The following is a 19038-nucleotide window of genomic DNA, read 5'->3' on the forward strand; positions in this document are numbered from 1 at the left end:
AACATGGAGTCTCTCACACAAGAGGCAAGTGGATCATGAAGAAAGCGAAGATACATTTGATGTATACGTGATGTGACGGAATGATAGAGAGCGCAATCAAATACATTAATCATGCTTTTTCTTCTTTGTAATACATGCTTCATGTGACAGTTTTCCAAACCAGAGTTTATACAGTTTCCCCTTGGTTTATCCACAGATGCCTCCAGGCAGAGGCAGGCAGGCAGGCAGCTTGACATCTCGATGGATCTGTATATGCGATTTAGAGTATCTGCCGATGTGAGAAGGCATAAATGCTCCGAGGCGGAGTGAACGAAAGCCAACAGATAAAGGAAAAGGTTAAGCGAAAGAGAAACCCCATGGCAATCCGCAATACCTAAAGGCAAGGATACAAGGCAACGGAAACGCGGGGGCTTGATCCGTAGGCCGATAGACAGGCATATATGTGTACGTACCCATGGCCATGCCAGGTAGTATAGTGACTTTGACAGTGATTGAGTGACAGGGAGTGATTGTTTTCTCCTTCTTGGCGGCACGTAGACTACCATCCTGCCTCCATTTCACCCCTTATGGGGCGAAGAGTAAAAAGTGCGCAGTACTCTTGACAACAAAGCACAGCCCATGAAGGCACGTTTCATAGGGACTGTAGATCTATTCAATTTTCGACCACCTGTCAACCCATTACTCATTTTCATGGTAACATGGCTCGCTACGCGACCTAAGCGAGCAATCGCCGAACAGGTATGCACCTCATGGACCCAGAATCTTGGTTATGGGAGTCAGTTCACAATCATCAGTCGCATGTATCGCCGTTATCGACCTAGTCTATAGAGCCCAAGAAAAGGCACGGTTGATTCCCTGGTTACATCGCCATAATCTCGGGGTGTTCGGGTGTTAACAAGTCCGTCTGTCGTTAGCTGCGCGATGTCGATCGTGGTTCAATTCATTGTCAGAGTGCAGGAACAATAGAAGAATGGGCGCCACAGCCGTTTGATAGCTTGTTACATTTCCGAATTCCTGCCGCAACGAAAACCATGATGCCATGGCGTTTTCGATCGGAGCCTCAATGTTTTAATTGGTGTTTTTTTATTGAGGAATGTAAAGTAGCTGGTCTAGGTAACAGTGGCTGGTGTCAATAAGGGCCCATGTCTGTCAAATAAGAAGAGGCTTAGTGTGGGCTTGGTGAATCAGAAAAGCTCATCTACAGCCAGCGGCTGCGATGTATGAAACAACCACATTCCTGTTCGACAACTCGAAATAATCGATCCAGACTGCCTCGTGAAGCACCCTGCGTCCTGTCATAGACTTTAGAAAAGCCTCAGCAGTACATTTCTCGATGCAAGACTTGAAGATAATGCCTTGTGGTAGACATGGCATGACATACGTCGTCAAGAAAGGTGCGGCCGCCATATCAGGCCCGGCGATGCCTGTAGCCAGTTTTGCAGACCTGTGGCTACATGGGATGGTCTGGGGATCTGGTATCGCGGTTGAAGACGAACCAAAAGCTTGGATTAAGCGCCGTCAAACGACAGTACATCGTCGATAATATGGTTTTAGTGACAACCGAATTGTTTCAAAACATCTGTTTGCGAGGCATTCTCGTCAGGCTGTGCTGTGCATGCAGAAGAATGCAAACGATTGATCTAGTTCTTGCATCGGAAACGAGAGAATGAGTCGCGCCATGTCGACCCCATATATCCTTTCTAATCTCCAAATCTCCAAATCTCCATCTGGTTGCGAGTTTCCGGACGCGGATGTTCTGCGAAGTCGATGGATGCCGGAAACTTATTGACCAACAGTCAGGGGGATGGAAGAACATGACTCATAGACTGGACTTTTGATTGCCCTTGAGGGCTGGAAAGGTCCCTTGACTAGAGTCGACCTAATTTCGGCCTTTCGGATGCCGTTTTCACTCAGTTGAGAAAACGCAACCAACAGCCACGGTCCGGGGGTTCTTCACTGTCACTTATGAAACTGGCACAAGATCTGCACCAGGATAAGCCCTACAGCCTGCACTCTAGCAGAAAAACTAAGGGCGAGAGGAGAGTAATGCAGCTTACTTTAGCCCAATCCACTTCACTAAAGAACGCAAAGACTTAAAAAGCCGTTAGACGATGCTTGGAAATGCCGGAACTGATTCGCCAACACACTCTGTCAGGCCCATCAATCGTAAAGGATTGTGCTAGCCATTGCATTCCTTGCGTGTGCATAGCCAAATCCGAAGGTGGCGTCCTGGCCCTTCAATTTCCCTTTTAGAACTTGGTGTTAGCTGTTGGAAGATATTGTCTATGAATCCTAAAGCACGGTCCAGTTTGAAGGGATACAATTCGTTTTAAGGGTTGTTCAACACTCTCACAAGGAGAATAAGGACCTGTTTCGAGTGATGTTGCAGCAGGCATCGTACAGGACTCTGTTCAGCGAACCCGATATTGTGGTAGACAGAAAGAGAGCCATTGCCTGCAATACGCCTACATGGGCAACGCTCTGGCGTCCAAAGGGAATGTTTATATCATCTGGCTGGGGTTACCCCGTTCTAGGATGTGTGTTCCACATATCAAGGATCTCTTTTGAACAGTTTCGACGCTCTTTGGATTTCAGAGACTGGGAGTAGCACCGTCACCGCAATTTCATGCAAGCTGTACAACACCGTAATTAGAAGGAGGGCTGAGACGTTCCTCGAGTGGTGCCGGGTCTCCCATCGCCGATGGTAGGCAGGAAGAGAAACGTGAATAGGCTATCTTGTCAAGTCACAACAAGTCTGTGCCACAGAAGCAATCGAGAGACAGGTTGTTTAGACGACCGGACTATACTGCATCTGAATTATACAGAGCTTTCGTAGCTGTATCATCGAGATGTCGTAGCTGCGATGAGTTCCCAGCCTTGATTCGTTTCAGCATACTGCCTGAGATAGAATAACTTTTGAAATTCATCTGAGAGTTCTCGATGTCCTTTCCATGGCATCGCAACGAAAGAATGAGACAAGGTTGGCAAACCATTAGAAGCTATCATGTATAACCTGACGATGCGTGGTTGTCCTGATGCGGAGCAAGCCGCTAACCACATATTATTGCGCCCCTCCCATAAGGTAAATGGCAAATAAGCTCAAGCTACCCTTGCACCGGCAACGCCGATAAATGGTCGCAGTAGGGGGTCTGTTGATTATTGTAAGGGGCATTGTTCCAACACCAAGTTGAGCAAGCGGGGGCCAAGATGCCCAGGAGTTAGATCTACGTTCAAAACAATAGATAGCCACAATGGGCTGTTCCCATGTTAGGCGGGAGTCTCTATTGATTCCCAAAAAGGATGGAACGTCCATGCTCGTTGCAGGCGTATTGAAGGCTGAAGTGCGGTCGCCATGCGATGTGCGTTTCCATTTTTACATCCATTGAGCAAATCATGTGCTACATGCCCAGCTTGCTGTAGTGGCACAAACAGAGCTGAAGGTATCTTTTGTTTGTCACTGCACCTGCCGAATGTTTGCGCCACATGTTTGCACTGACTGCTATACATTCGATCATAATATGAAGAGATAGTGCTGCACCAGCGGCTGGGGTCAAGGAGGAGAGGATGCCCAATGCCCCACGAGATTGGCTCTGGTAAGGAAAAAGGTTCCTTGAACGATGATCGGCCGATAGATGATGAGATTGACCACCAAGAAACGCAGAAGTGGATTGGGGGCGTCGCCCTGGGCCTGTGCGTGCATCCTCCGGAGCACATTGTCGAAGCGAATCAGCCTAGCAACTAATTGAAAACGTCTTTCCCTCAAGTTGACTTTATCAATGGCCACAGAACTGGCCGATGGCAAGGGACATCCTGGCAGGAGCCATGTCACAGCGGGGCGCCCGCAATTGCAGACGGATGTGCAGAGTACCGGGCTTGTCAAGGCTGCTGAGCCCTGCCATCACCTGCCTGTTCTGTTTCGAACGTACGAGTAGCAAACATGGGCGACGTGTGTTGTTCAGTCCCGAGAGTCTGGTATCACTCTGCATACCATGCGTGTGATTCGAAATCTGACTGGTAGAAAGGGGGGCGGACCAGACAGAAATGCAACGTTGGGGCCGACATATACGAACTCTTTGGTTGAAATCTGAGACGCCAAAACCGCGGCTAAGCTCGCACACAAAGCGGAATAATCGCGGCAAACGTCAGATGCTTGTTGGAAGTACCGTGATAAGCACGCTTCGGTAGTGTTGACATGCTCTGGGTTGGAGGGGATGATCATCGACACTGACGCGATAAGAGCGCTTAGAGTGGGCGTGGACGAGTCAGTTCGCCTCGAAAAAAACATCGAATCGAGCAATGTCCCGCAAAACCTTCCTTTTCAGGACAAAGACTTGCCATGTAAAGTGACCCGGCAGTTGGGTAAATTAGATGGAGAAGTGTGAAACCGGAAACAAAATCAAGAGCATCAACAACACGACGCTAGGGCGGGGGTTTTCCGAGCAGGGTCGCCCTTGATCTCCAGAGGGCTGATAGCGAGAAACGTTGATTTAAAAGATGGCTTCTCTAGTGAAACGCAACAACATTTCGGGGTTCAGGGGTCAATAGCGATGGGCATAGCCACATGTGAGCTCACAAGGCCCGGTGCCATGAAACCGTCGAGAAAGGCGAAGAGTCTACCTTGATTGCCCGAGTACATGTGAAAAGCGGCTCACGAAGTGGAAATTCAAGCAATTTAACCGGGAAAGCATCCATGTCGATGCCTAATCCAGTGGATAGATACGGGATGGCAAGGCTGTATCATGTCTGCCACCGGCGACGTTAGATCCGAGGATGGATCTGCAGGAACCCTCGCTCAAACCCCAGATCTGGCGGCAGCGACGGAGGTGGCGTTGGAACCAGCCGAAGGTGTGAGTTATCAGACGACATATAGTGCCATAGCGAAAGAAATGGGCGAAGAAATGACGCCCAGGGGCTTGATACGACCAACACAGTCGCGGCACTTGGCTTGTGATTTTTGCGGGAGCCATTTCGGGGTATCGTGGGTTGTTGGCCCAACAGGCTGACAGCGGCTATGGCGCGCAAGCTGTGCACATGTTCGGTCTTGACTACATGAGTAAAAGATCGGTGAGTGGCATTGCCAGAAAGGAAACGTTATCGGCACGACAAAGCGCGTCAGTGATTGAGCAAAACGTCGATTTTGATGATGTGAGGTAGAAAATTAGAAATAGCGTGGGGGCGTGTGCGCAAGGGTGACACGGCAAGGTAGGCAGGACCCAGCGTGAGTTGGCAGGACGTTCGCTTGCAGTCCAACCACTGTCCAATAGTAGCCAACAGCATAGTAAACGCGCGCGTGCCGTTCATGCCGCATTGGGAAAAGTGCTCGCGGCCGGAGCTGCCGCCTATTGGTTTAGACTGCCAATTGGGGTAGGAGCAAGGTCTGATCCCTATGGCCACCAATGAACACTCTTATCAAGGCAAGTGCGGCCCATAACAACAGCAGGAAATTCCCTGCTCGGCCTATTCTGCTTCGGGAAGACGAGTCACCTTACAGGGTTTAAGTCCTTACTAGCGCGTCCCGGCAATCTGGTAAGCTAAGCTTTTTAGCGTCTACTAGCTTGCGGCACAGAGCGCTGAGTGGCCAACTGCGGGGCCGCAGCTCTGAGCCATAGTGGGTCATTTCCTAACTCCGATACCCCTGTCAACTTTGAAGCGCCGCTAGGCGCATGCCATGTTATGTTATGGGTTGCATATTGCGCAGCGCAAGTGGAGGTGCAAACTTGGTATTAGCTAACTGCTGTACTCTGTACCTATCGCAATTACTCATGTCTTTGTGGTCTTTTGATTGTTCTCAGGAGCATCCAAGACAAATGACCGTGCTCAGCCCAGCCAGCCTCTGAATGAATTGAGTTGAGTCGAGATGGGTCGAGCCCCCCCGTGATACGATGTGATTAGGCTCCTGGCTTGCGCATATGTGGTTACTTTTTTATGCTTTTTTTCCTTTTTATTTTTTACCTTTTTGCTAGGGAGGGCATTATCACTCATCATGTAGGCTACCTACAGAGTACATCAAGATGCATTGCATTGCACTGTGAATTGCTGTAAAAACGTCTGATGGACTGTTGCTGAACGTCATTTTCCGGGATGTTCTTCGGGCTCGGATCGCATCCCCGGACCAGGGGAAGGCCATGACAGCTCCTCAGCGGCAGACAGTCGTTAATTTAGCACCCCGAAGCGAGGGAGACACCCCCAAAGAGACGACTTTTTTTTACTTTGGCAAGGCCAACACTGTCCATTTTTTGCGGCCAAGTCCTTGTTCAACGGCTTCGCGCTACACGCGGTCCTATCACGTTTCTCAACAGCGCGTTTATCGGATAGCATCAGATGTATGTTGGTGATGACAGTTCTCCTTTCTGTTATCAACAGCAGGGCGTATATGTCGCTAACCGCAGCGGACGGGATGCGTAGATTGATTGATTGATTGACGGAATCTTCAGCATGCTCTGCCCTGCCCCTTCCCCCCCCCTCCCCCCAAAGTGTTGTGCTCCGCTCAATTCTCTTCCGCACATGACGAGGCAATCTGCCGATAGATGCCAAGACGTGTAGTGGAGTCAATGGGCTTTTTACCTAGGCTGTTGCAGGCATGGTCAGTCACTCTGTTCTCAGGTTTCTCAGGTCTCTGTGTCGTTGTCTTGTCTTCTTTTTTGGGCCTTTTCATCCCCCATCTCCGTTTCCGTCTCCGCGTCTGTTCCGCTTTCGCCCTTGTTGTTACTGTGCCGGATCTGCACTGCACTTGAAGAAAAGGGAGCAGATATGAGATTAGTTAGGGAGGAAACAAAGACCAAGAGTTGGTATTCTTCTGCGTCTATTGGTAGTTTCGTACAAAAATGTGTCAAGGTTGCTTGGCTGCGCTGGCCTGATCTGAACTTGTCTGACCTTAACCCAGCCCCAAACTGCTACTATGTACATAGGTACTGCTGCTGCTGCTGCTGCACTGCTCCCTTCAGATCCCTGCTCCCACTTTAGATCATGGCGCCTTTCTAATTATCTTCTTTGCCCTCTTCCGCCGTCCTCCCATCCACTCATAAACCCAGTACGGCAACGAAACGTCACTGGCGCACCCGTTCTTTTCAAGCTGCCGATCTTTGAGATCGATGTACGCCAAACAGCCCGCAGAGGATTATCGAGGTCCCGCGTTCCTGCTGACAGCCCTTGCACGCTGACGAGATAGCATTGCTATTCTGTCACGTCCTTCATGTCCTCAGATATGTTAATGAGAGACTCATTGTCTATGACATGTGTGTAGATAAGATAATTAATTACTTAATGTATTCTACAGTGTAGCGATTCCCACATTTCTGCCTGTCTCTGCCCTCATCCAGGACGACAAAGGGTCCTTGACCATACTCTTGTCCCCACCTTGTTGCGTTTCTCATCCTAGCAATCACTTCCCTCTTTCTGTAAACATCTCTGGTCAAGGTCCAGGTCCAGGTTCAGTCTTAGATCCACGTTCTTGTCTTCGGGCTGTCCTGATTTGTTTCCCCCCGTTGACTAGCTCAGCCTGAAAGTGTGTCTGTCCTGTGCTGAACAGTGCTGCTAGCTTCAGCTCGTCCCCCTAGCCCCCAGCCTAGTTTCTTCGTTCTGCCATGTTTGTCTTATTGTCCGCCCCCTCTCTCGCAGTCGTGGCTTGCGATATATACGTTTTTGCCATGTTATTTTATAGTCGACCTGCCCTGGCGTTTTGAGCTTATATCTTCTTCAATTGCTTGTCATCCGGAACATGTTGGTTGGCCAATAAGTCACTTCGGAAAAGAATTCCGGAACAAAGGTGGATGGAGTCGCAATTTCAACAACATGCTCTTCATTTCCTTATTGCCGCCGTCGGTCACCAGACTGATAAGCAGATATTTCCATTACATATCGTATCCAGACTGTCGGATCCAAAGGAATGCTCGAGACCATGTCTGAGTCGGATTTGGGCACCGAAAACGCCGTCCACCGCACATGCTCAGAAGGCGGACAGTGCTTGTTTTGCCAGACTCCCAAGGTTGATACGACATTGTAGCGATCCGTGGTGGATTCCAAGTTACCACCGAAATAGTTCGGTGTTGTTTTCCCTGTCAAGAGATGCGACTCCATCCCGATTTCACTCATCTTTTCTCACACCCATACAAGGATAGAAGAATGAATGAATGGATGAATGAATGAGTGAATGGCTAGCCGATGATTAGGATGGGATGAGATGGATGAATGGATGAACCCCTACCCCCCATGCCCACATTCACGCCCATACCCATACCCACGTCAACGCCACATCCACTTACAATTCTACTCTACTATACTCCCTTTCAGACACCCCCTTCAAAGCTTCAAGCCGCGATAATCCAGTTCCCCTCCGTCCCAGCGTCATATCCACTGGTATGCACGTACTCTGTATGTACACTGCCATTAGTCTTTCTCAGTGTCCAGCCAGCCCATTCATAACTTTAGACCCCTCGGCGGCTATCCATATGCACGACAGTTCAGGTATCGTATCCTGGCATGGGAAGAGGATACAGTAGGTAGCAAGCCATCATAGACCTAAAGTGAACCCTCCACTTTGTAGGCAATGCCATGCTGTATCCATACTTGGGGACCTGGTGCCTCTCTGCTCAGTGCATCCTCAACACACCCCAGCTCTTCCCCATTTGCCCCCTGGCACTTGGTCCATGAGGTCCTTAGACTTGTAAAAGAACGGCTCTCAAGATTGTCCTAGTACATACTTTGTTTCTGCTGCTGCTACTGCCTTGCCCTGATCTTGAGAGGAGGTACATACATACACTCCAACGATCTGCACTCCACTTGTCTTCATCTCCAAACACCATTTATACAAAAAGGCCGGGCCATCTGCGACCCCACAAGGCTCTGTCTCCCTCAACTCCTACATCCTGCCCTTGCCCTTGACCTTGACCTTGACCTTGACCTTGGCCTCGATCTTCGGACACCCAGGTCTTCAAAAAGCGGCCACGGCCAGAAAAGGCTGAATCGTCTTTTACTTCCATCATTCATATCTGCCTCGCCAGCTCTTGATTCTTTATTATACCATCTTTCTTGCTGGTCATAAATGCAACAGTCTCGGGCTGAATCTTGAAACTTGGAACCACAAGATCAACATCCTTCTCTAGCCTGCAAACATTTCCAATCATAGAGCCCCGCCCATAAACCAACAAATCTGGACTGTAATTGTCCGATCCCTCAAACTTATACCCACATGATCATGGTTGAGCAGCAGTATATTGCCCCAGGTCTACCCCAGCAGGCTGGTTTTTCGGGAGCTCCCACTCTGCTCGACTCAATTCCTACAACCGCAGCTTCTGCTTACCACGAACTCGCAGCCTATTCATCTGTACGTTATACTTCCTCTGAATTCAATGAAACATGGTTCTCGTTGCTCTCTGCCATTCCCGTCCCCAACAACAATGGCAAAACTCACACCTTTGCAGATTTCGTCCTCTTACAACGGCATCCCGTGCGACCCAAATCTTTTAACTCCTGTCTCAGTCATAGATTCTCCTCCTTTGCACGGATTGACCAAGATTCAATACCCTCCTCCCCCAAGCACACCCAACCAGCAACCTTCCCCCCCAGGGAGTTCAGAAATGTACCGCCAGCAGTGGGCAGGACACTTCGACATTAACGGACAGTCTCCATCAGCGAGCTCGCCAATGACTTCACAGGCGCCAGGTGGTGGAGAATTCCTCCATGCCAGCTACGTCCATGATGGGCGTCGAACACCAGGACCACCTGAGCCCTATATGGGAGCTTTCGGCGTGTCGAACGCACCAGAGCCACCATCAATGGACCACCCGTACTATGTCGATATGGGCCCTCCAGTCGACCACCAGGTTCAAATGGGTATTCACCATCGCGAAATGCCCGGCGCACCTCTTCTGAGCGAGTCACAGCCAATCCAGTACCGTCGTCGTCACAGCCCTGAGGATCCTGCTCCGCAGAATTGGTCTGCAGGCGTCCCACGCTCCCTAACAGGATCCCCCCGTCGAAAACCTGCTTTCCAAGCCAGTGGTCGGGTCAAAAAGCGCCATTCGAAGCGGCCAGGTGCATCTCGAACTGCTGCCCAGGAAGACCCCACGAGCGAACACAAAAATTGCTTCGGCGAAGAGGCTCCCCCAAAGATCAAAAGCAACTGTCCCGACGAGGAACGCTGCATCTTCGAATCGCGCTGGCGACACCGCCACCAGAAGGGCCAGGACATGTGGGACAGTATTCAGAATGACTACTACAATCGCTTCGGGAAGCGTCCCGGCAAGGAGATGCTGCAGATGAAGTTCAAACGAGGCCGAGCTAAGTACCTCGACTGGATATCCAAAGATGTAAGTCACTCTGGCTCAAGATACGTCAAACACTATACTGACCACGCCTAGGTGGACCTACTTCATGAAGCTTGGTTGATTAACGAGAAGAATCGTTATCAAAACACTCTTGATATATTCTACGAGATGGGAGGCTCTCGGAATATGCGTTTGAATGCCAGCGACATCGAGATTAAAGTCGTCAATGATTTGAAGCTCGAAGAAGGGATCTATATGGAGTCTTACGGAAGCGCCAACATTCGTCGGCGACGTAAGCCGGACTCAGTAAGAAAGCGTGCTGGCCATGGCGTTAGCAACGACATGTCGGTCAACGACGAGATGATGAGCATTGGCTCGCACACAACACACGAAGACGAAGTTATCAACCAGGTCCATGGCCTTCCAAATATGAAGGTGGAGGAGCAAGGCCCCGGAGACCATCCCAACATGATGGAGACGCAAATGTGGGATCAGCAGATGAAGATGGAACCTGGAACAATGCCGCAAAGAAATGACCACATACAACACTCGATGGGGCCGAGTCCAATATCACAGCCCATGTATGGTGCCCGCAGAGAAGCATAAATCTGAAAGCTTCTGACACTTAAATCATTTCATGCCCCTCATAGACTGCTTCATCTTCCCAACGAAGAGCTCACTTTCTCTCTATTTTTTTTTCACGATTCTATTACATCTGGCCTCCTCCCCGTCATTATGGACGCCGAATATCATACAAGAGTTCTCTCATATACCCCAAGGACCAGCTTTTAGATAGAACTATGGAGGAATATTGAATTGTTTCCCGATTACAAAGAATGTGGTGCCTAATCAATTAAACCTTCCTCTGTTCATCTTGGAATTCTGACTTTATTGCTATGAGACGGCAGCGGTACCTTGCATGTACAAGGTCGAATGATCACGTACGACTGACTTCATACAGCGTTTAGGTCCGCGGCTGGCAGTGACTAGATAGCCTACCTTTTGTGTGATTGTCAATGAGAACGAGGAGAGGGGGGCACGAGAAACCTGGAAAGATTCAGAAAGGGGGCGGACAACACAAAGCTCGTATTGGCAAACTTGTCCTTGTTTGCGGTCCCGACAGTTTGGAAAATTGCGCTTCAAGTAAATTTGATTTTCGCTGCAACTCGCATGCCGCTGGGTCAGGTTGACAAGGATAAGGACTGGAGTCGCCAGCAGAGGCCAGGAGGGTGTCAAGACAAGCTTGACGGGGTTGTCGAGCCTAAACCAGTGGAGCACAATAGCCCGCCCATGGAGTCGCGGACGCCCTAGCCATCAGGGATTCAGGCTTCTAGCCCCCGATGCAGATCACGCCGTTTGACAGTTCGGCAATGCGAGGCTTGTGAGAGATGTGAGGCCTTTTGTGCCCAGTTACAGGCTAGGGATTTCCGCGAGCCTAGCGCCGTTGACTACACTCAGTCAGGTAGCACCAAAGATATCGTATGTAGAGAATATCAACTGCACCATCTTTTGAACAATAGTCGACAGGCTAGGAAGCTGTTTGCGAGATCAGCGACAGTTCCTAGGCGCGCCCAGAAGACTGTGCGCACTTCCCCTGTCCTTCTGTGGAGAAGAACCACGCCTGAACTAAAACATCACACAATGGCGCTGTTAACAAAATGTGCCACTTCACCACAACATTGATGGTTCAAACACCTTACGAGTAATAACACTAGCTCTTCGGTGAGCAGCTAAGTATATTAAAAAGTTTCCCATCGATACAGGATAGGAAGCATGCACCTGCAAGTGAGACCTCATAACCGAGTCAATCTTGGTGCATCCTGATGCTTGCAAAATGATGCTGAAGACAATATCGACGACCCACAAGCCAGAAGAGGTGATTGCACGAAGAAGTGGGCAGAATAAGAGTGACAGAGAAGCAGCCCAGGGGATGGCAGAAACCTGAGACCAGGCTTAGGATATAGATAACAAATAGCCCGAGAGAAGGCCTGGAAGGACACAAGGTTGTTGTTATTTTGTCTCTCGGGCAAGTAGAATCAAGTTTTTTACAACCTCAAGGGCAACCATTGTGGTCCAAATTCGATTGTCATAGACATTGGGTGAAGCAGTTTCTTCGCAGATTTGCCCTGGAACAACTATCAGTAACAAAGCGCCAAAAGTCAATCCTAGCCTTTCGAGCCGAAACTTCCTTGTGTCGTCCCCAGGTACTCTGTAAATCCACGATATCAGTGAGAAACAGAAATGGGCCCTTATAGGACTATGAGAAGCATCGATGCGCCACGACACAAGGGTTGCAGACTATGTCGTGACCTAAGCAATTGCTTCCAGGAGAGTCAAGTTCATCCCTCGTAGGACCCATCCAACGGCGGTTGAGTGTCGTGGCCGGCTTTCTTTCTGAAATTAGAGTAGAACGAAGAGTAAGGCTGTCGGATGAAGACAAGCAGGTATTGTGCAAGGAATGCATTCGCGAGTCCATATCGCATCCCACTGTGTAAAGCTGGGTCGTTTGATCGCCTATGCAATTCGCGAAAGCAACACCGGCTTCTGGTTGCTAAATCTGGCTTGGGTTCAGGCCGAGTGGGAGATAATAAGATCCAGATGACGCGCTAAGATCCGTCTGGCTTGCGTCGATAATGAATTCATTCGAGCGGAAGATCATCAACGGTTCCCGAGTGGGGACTGATCTGATTATTTCAATATTGAGGACGCGGCACAGACAGAAGCGTCGTCGTTGCCGAGCCGAGGACGTCTATGGCTTCCCGCCTACCTATGGATAGGACCGGACCATACTGCAATATGGTTAGCTCGTGAGGATTAAGAGTGACATTTTATTCAGGGCCCGCTTCCGCCTTACCTAGTGCCAGGGATGTGACGCACTGGTACATATAACGTTCTCATCGTGACTTTGGATCTCAGAACTTCTTCTTTTGGATTCGCGTCTCATGAATACACTCTAGCGTGGTCTTGGGAGAAGAAAAAGTAGGTATTGAGGGGGGACAACATAAGCGACGAGCCGGAACTAGCTGTGACACTGTTACTCCCCAAATGAAAGTCCAAGGAAGAAAAGATAGGGCGTTGTAAGATGGATATTTTTGTTTGTGCTCGGTCTGGCAATTGACCAATAATGGGTGTGATTATTCTGATGATTCAGTGGAAGGAGCCAACCAAAACTGAGTGGGTAGCTTCACCACCAAGTTTGTACTCACTGTTGTTTTAGTTCAGATACAAATTCACAACTGGTTAAATAATCGATATAGCGCTTGAAAGAAAAGCTGAAGCGTGTCATTCCTAATGTTGATTTACAGTTCGGCAAGGTACTATTCTGGCAATGTCCACCTATCCTTGGTACCTTGTCGCCCAGTCCAGACTAAGGTTAGGGGCCACACGTGTCAGCCACAGGTGGCGGTATGATGACAAGACACAACTATCATCAGGACTTCAACGGCTTTGCCATTTCAATCTCCAAATCGCGACGCCGAGCGCCCGTCGCGCGCCATACTCAAGGCGTTTCACACAGTTGTTCTTAGCTGTAGAGTCAGTTCGACTGTCTTTACGCTCCCCGATGAGCCTAGCAGCTACCTATCGAGCGCCATTCCCCCTTGGCCAGTACTTATGAGTCCTGGCTTTCATGAGCGAAGAGGCATAATGTTCTTGGTTGTAGTGCAATTGCTGACATGGGCTGCGCTATCATGGACGGCTCAAGCAATGCGGCAAGACCAACTTGGGCGGTTGCGCCAAGAAACCGTCGACATGTTTTATCATGGCTTCGACAACTACATGAAGCATGCGTTCCCCGAGGATGAGGTATGGTAGGCACCTTCGTTGATAGGAGCATAATATTGACTATCTTCCCAAAAGCTTCGACCTCTGACATGTCAGCCCCTTACACGAGATCGAGAAAATCCCGCCCATATCGGGTTGAACGACGCCCTAGGGAACTATTCCCTTACGCTCATCGACAGCTTATCGACACTCGCAATCCTCGCTAGCGGACCCGAAGATGATTCAGGAACAGGCTCGAAAGCACTGGGCGACTTTCAAGACGGTGTAGCGGACTTTGTACAATACTACGGTGATGGACGCCCAGGCGTTTCGGGGCAAGGCATACGGGCGATTGGGTTTGACCTCGATAGCAAGGTTCAAGTCTTTGAAACTGTCATTCGTGGCCTAGGAGGTCTTCTGAGTGCACATTTATTTGCTATAGGAGAGTTACCCATCACCGGATATATCGTGGAACCTCCTTGGACGGTCCAAGCCGACGATCCTCTCGAGTTGACACCCATCGCATGGCCGAATGGTTTCAACTACGATGGCCAGCTTCTGAGACTTGCCCTCGATCTTGGACAAAGACTTCTTCCTGCTTTCTACACGGATACAGGTATACCGTACCCGCGAGTGAACCTCCGGCATGGCATCCCTTTCTACACCAATTCTCCTTTGTTTCGTCGCAGGGGCGAGGATAAACCAGAAGTGTCATCAGCGGAAATCACAGAGACTTGCAGTGCCGGAGCTGGAAGCCTCACTCTTGAGTTTACTGTTTTGAGTCGACTGTCAGGGGATGATCGATTTGAGCAAGCAGCTAAACGAGCCTTTTGGGCGGTTTGGGGCAGAAGGAGTGAAATTGGGCTCGTTGGCAACGGTTTAGATGCAGAAGGCGGGCAATGGATTGGCCCACATGCCGGGATCGGTGCCGGGATGGACAGCTTCTTCGAATATGCTTTGAAGAGCCATATCCTGCTGTCGGGACACGACATGCCGAACAAAACATCATCTAACCGACAGGGCAACACCGGATGGCTCGATCCCAATGCCATGCATCCTCCTCTTCCCGCCGAATTACAGAGCTCTGAAGCATTCCTGGACGCATGGCATCAAGCCCATGCTTCGGTCAAACGATATCTGTATACCGACAGAAATCATTATCCCTATTATTCCAACATTCATCGGACAACCGGCCAACCCTACACCATGTGGATTGACAGCCTAGGGGCTTTTTACCCTGGCCTACTGGCTATGGCGGGCGAGGTCGACGAAGCTATCGAAGCGAATCTTGTTTATACTGCTCTTTGGACACGATACTCTGCCTTGCCTGAACGATGGTCCGTTCGTGAAAACAATGTTGACCAGGGGCTTGGCTGGTGGCCAGGTCGTCCTGAGTTCATAGAGTCAACATACTACATATACCGTGCTACACAGGACCCATGGTACTTGCATGTTGGTGAGATGGTATTGAGAGACATTGAACGGCGATGCCGCACACCATGTGGTTGGGCCGGTATTCAGGATGTTAGAACAGGAGAACTGTCTGATCGGATGGAAAGCTTCTTTCTTGGTGAAACAACAAAATACATGTATCTACTGTTCGACCGCAACCATCCTCTCAACAAGGTCGACGCAGCATACGTCTTTTCAACAGAGGGTCATCCTCTTATCATCCCCAAGCGAAACCGCCCCAAGCCTGCATTGCGGCGTTCTCTCACAAAGCGCCAGGCCTCCGGGAATAGCACAGATGATGAGAGCTTCACCCACTCGTGTCCTGTCCCTACAATGGCGGGACTTGCTGGTTCGGCAACAGCTGCCCGGCCCGACCTCTTCAGTGTCGCATTGTTTGTCGATCTGCACAACACCCCCAATGTTCACGGGCCTCTCGAGGCTGTCGAGGTTATGGACAAGAAGAGGGGTCTGGTAACAAAATACAAAGCTACAACAAATTACACGATGTTTCCCTGGACATTACCTCCAACAATGTTGCCGCAAGACGGTATATGTACCGCACCCGCAGAGCGTGTCGTGGCATGGATAGAGTTCCCACCTGGTGACACAGCCAGCTCGCTCGTTTCTCGCTTCGGAACTTCTCTTGTGTGGTACAGTTACAATGGGCCAACCGTCCGCAACCTTGACGGCATGCGACTCCAATTGGAGCGACAGCAAGGTAGCGGATCGGCAGGTCGGCTCTGGAGAATCACGCATGCAGCAGGCAGAGAGCTTGGCAAGCATGAGAATGTCTTTTTCCATGCAGAGCATGTGAGGAACTATAAAGACGAAGCCTTTACTTGCATTCGACGGAAAGATCTAGTTGAGATTGACCTTCTTCTCGACGCTCCTGAGAAGCTGAATGCCAGCGCACCAGCCCCTGCCCAGGGTGTAAATGCATCAGGTGAAATCATTGCCAGTCACGCGGCTCTTCCATCAGAATCCCTTTTCAAATCGCTACTCCGTGCCGTGAGCTCCGTTTTCGAACCGGCCTACACCGATCTTCCAGAGTCGGAGGGCGGCGGTCCCGGCCCCACTACTCTCCGTTGGTCAGCCTACACGGCGACCGGACCGGGTGCATTCCCGATGCCGCCGATAGTCGACACGCCGATGGCCGGTTCGCCAAGCTATAACTCCCGTAAACCCGCCGCTAACTTTCCTTGGCGAACTGTCTTCCTCGGTGGTCAAGCTTGCGATGCTCCACTGCCCGAGTCGTCATCTCGACGACATCAAATTATAGTTCTCCGCCGCGGTGGCTGTTCATTCAGCGAAAAGCTGGAGCGTATTCCTAACTTCTTGTCGTCGCCACACTCGTTGCAACTTGTCATTGTCGTTGACGAGGAAGATGATTCAGAAGAAGGCGTCGAGGATGTCGTACGTCCCCTTTTGACTGTAGCACAGTTGACACCCAGAGGCATGGAGCGGCTCAACGGCGTGCCGCTTGTCCTCATGCGTGGTGCCAAAGGCGATTATGCGCGTTTCGGTGAGGCTAAGGGTGTAGGAATGCGGCGCAAGTACCTGGCAGAGAGTCAGGGTATGCTCATAGAGAACGCCATTGTCTTATAACACAACGTGGAGTACATGATGCATGTCTCAGAGTTCTACTAGTGGCGTCTCAACATCATTTTTTGCATAAGAAGTGCATGTTTTGGATATGGCAAAACATGTATTAGATAGAGTCCACTTACATTGGCATTTAGCGTTCTTTTTTTTTTGGTATATACAATATGCTCAAAATATACATGTCGTGTCAACCCATCAGTAGAGCAAGATAAACTCTAGTGCTTCATTATGAACATAGCAACGAGGTCATCAATAAACGCAAATAAGACCATCATCGCATCATGATTAGTAGACATCTTTCTTTATATGGCTATACCAAAGTGTTCTCATAAACCCCCAATCTATATGCGTGAACCCGAAATGACTTTTGCTGTTGTTGAATCGTGAAAAAGACATCCACAAAACGCCAACCAGTATAAATCTCACTCAACAAATAAGTGAAATGCTGTAAAAACTCGTCCACACCCACCGCCTATGATTCAAGTTCAAAAACAAACAGGGCAAAATATGACTTTGCAGGTCTAGCAGAATTCCCCCACATGCGCCGTCGTGTGGCTCACAACGAGTTGACTGAGGTCCATCTATGGCCCAATATCGTTTAATTGTTGAAAGCGGGGAAAGAGGAGCTCAATATCAACCGAACTATGCGTCTTCAAGGAGAATCTTGGTAGGAGGGGCACCAAGCTTATCACGACCGTTGAGTCCAGGGATTTCAAGGATGAACAAGTATCCCATGACCTCGCCCTTAAGCTGTTGGACGAGTTCAGCTGCAGCCTTTGCGGAACCGCCTAATCAAGCACATTAGTTTTGGTCTAGTAAACGGCCCAAGCGAACAGAGCTACTTACCGGTGGCAATGATATCGTCCACAATCAGGACCTTCTGGCCCTCGCGGACAGCGTCTTCCTGCATTTGGAAAAGATCCTTGCCGTACTCCTTGATGTACTCAGCAGTAACGCAGGGACCGGGAAGCTTGCCCTGCTTGCGAACGGCAGCGAAAGGAACGCCGAGACGGAGCGCAAGTCCAGGACCGAATAGGAAGCCACGGGCGTCGAGGCCAACGATAACATCAGGCTTGGTAGGGAAAGCCTCGGCGATCTGGAGTTCGAGAGCCTCGACAAGGGTGGCATGAGCAGTTGGGTCGGCGAAAAGAGGCATAATGTCGACAAAGTTGATTCCCGGGATAGGGAAGTCGGGGAAGCTGCGCAGCGACTTGCGCAGGCTTATCTTTGCACTGGAGAGTTCGGAGGAACCGGCGGCGGCGGAGGAGGGCTGTCGTCCCGAGGCATCTTGAGTGTTGTTTGTCACTGACGATGGGTTGGTAGAGGAGAGGGGATCTTGGGCGCTCATTGTGGAGGGAAGAAGAGAAGAAGAGGGAAGAGAGGGAAGAGAGGGAAGGCAGGGTAGAAGAAGGGTGGGAGGGTCGGCAAAAAAGAAGTAAGTTAGGGGAGGAAGGAGAAAAGAGATGAGGGATAAGGTACAATGTCGGGAAAGGAAGGGTGAGCGGAGGGTTACCAGGCTCAAGGAGTGAATTTTTTTTGGTAGGTAGTCGGTGGTCGGTGGTCAAGCCGTGTCGGAAAGAAGGTCACAATAGTTTTAGTGAATGAAAATGGCAGGCGGGAAGAGAGTACAAAGAAGGTACGTGCTCCGTCTACTTGAGATACCTTGTTAGTTTGATACCTGATGGCAGACAATGATGGGCAGGTACAATCAGACAGTCCAGCTTAGGTTTGGTTTGGCTAGGTGGGCAAGGAAGTTACCTGTTGGATTCGTACGAGGGAGCAGCCGAAAGACGGATGATGAGGCAAGGAGGGGTGCAACCTAGGTTGAGCGATAATGCTCACTGCTTATTTGGGCGTCTGGGAGGAGGCAGGCACTCAGGGCATGGTGGGGGAATGGGCATGGTACGGCAGGGCAAGTACGATTAATGGAGGGGAAACCGACAGGGCTTCGATTGTA

The 19038-nt window shown here is 50.0% G+C and overlaps 4 protein-coding genes across 4 annotated transcripts; 3 read left to right on the plus strand and 1 right to left on the minus strand.

Moving 5' to 3' along the window:
- Positions 1-3251: 3251 nt before the first annotated feature.
- Positions 3252-3742, plus strand: FGSG_11817 (uncharacterized protein; the record flags this gene model as incomplete). Its single annotated transcript, XM_011318124.1, has 2 exons — positions 3252-3359; positions 3542-3742. The coding sequence occupies 2 exons, from the start codon at positions 3252-3254 to the stop codon at positions 3740-3742; spliced, it is 309 nt and encodes a 102-aa protein (XP_011316426.1).
- A 5121-nt stretch (positions 3743-8863) lies between these two features.
- FGSG_00720 (uncharacterized protein) lies at positions 8864-11089 on the plus strand. Its single transcript, XM_011318125.1, has 3 exons — positions 8864-9322; positions 9420-10307; positions 10359-11089. Exons 1-3 carry the CDS (start codon positions 9188-9190, stop codon positions 10869-10871), a joined length of 1536 nt encoding a protein of 511 aa, XP_011316427.1. The 5' UTR covers positions 8864-9187; the 3' UTR covers positions 10872-11089.
- Positions 11090-13389: 2300 nt separating this feature from the next.
- FGSG_00721 (uncharacterized protein) lies at positions 13390-17084 on the plus strand (the record flags this gene model as incomplete). The annotated part of the gene is made up of 3 exons (XM_011318126.1): positions 13390-13439; positions 13700-14069; positions 14124-17084. The coding sequence occupies 3 exons, from the start codon at positions 13390-13392 to the stop codon at positions 17082-17084; spliced, it is 3381 nt and encodes a 1126-aa protein (XP_011316428.1).
- A 225-nt stretch (positions 17085-17309) lies between these two features.
- Positions 17310-18589, minus strand: FGSG_00722 (adenine phosphoribosyltransferase). Its single transcript, XM_011318127.1, has 2 exons — positions 17928-18589; positions 17310-17869 (listed from the first exon to the last, which is right to left on the minus strand). Exons 1-2 carry the CDS (start codon positions 18427-18429, stop codon positions 17724-17726), a joined length of 648 nt encoding a protein of 215 aa, XP_011316429.1. The 5' UTR covers positions 18430-18589; the 3' UTR covers positions 17310-17723.
- Between the last annotated feature and the right edge of the window lie 449 nt (positions 18590-19038).

Source organism: Fusarium graminearum, chromosome 1 (genome assembly GCF_000240135.3).
Source record: "Fusarium graminearum PH-1 chromosome 1, whole genome shotgun sequence".
NCBI lineage: Eukaryota > Fungi > Ascomycota > Sordariomycetes > Hypocreales > Nectriaceae > Fusarium > Fusarium graminearum.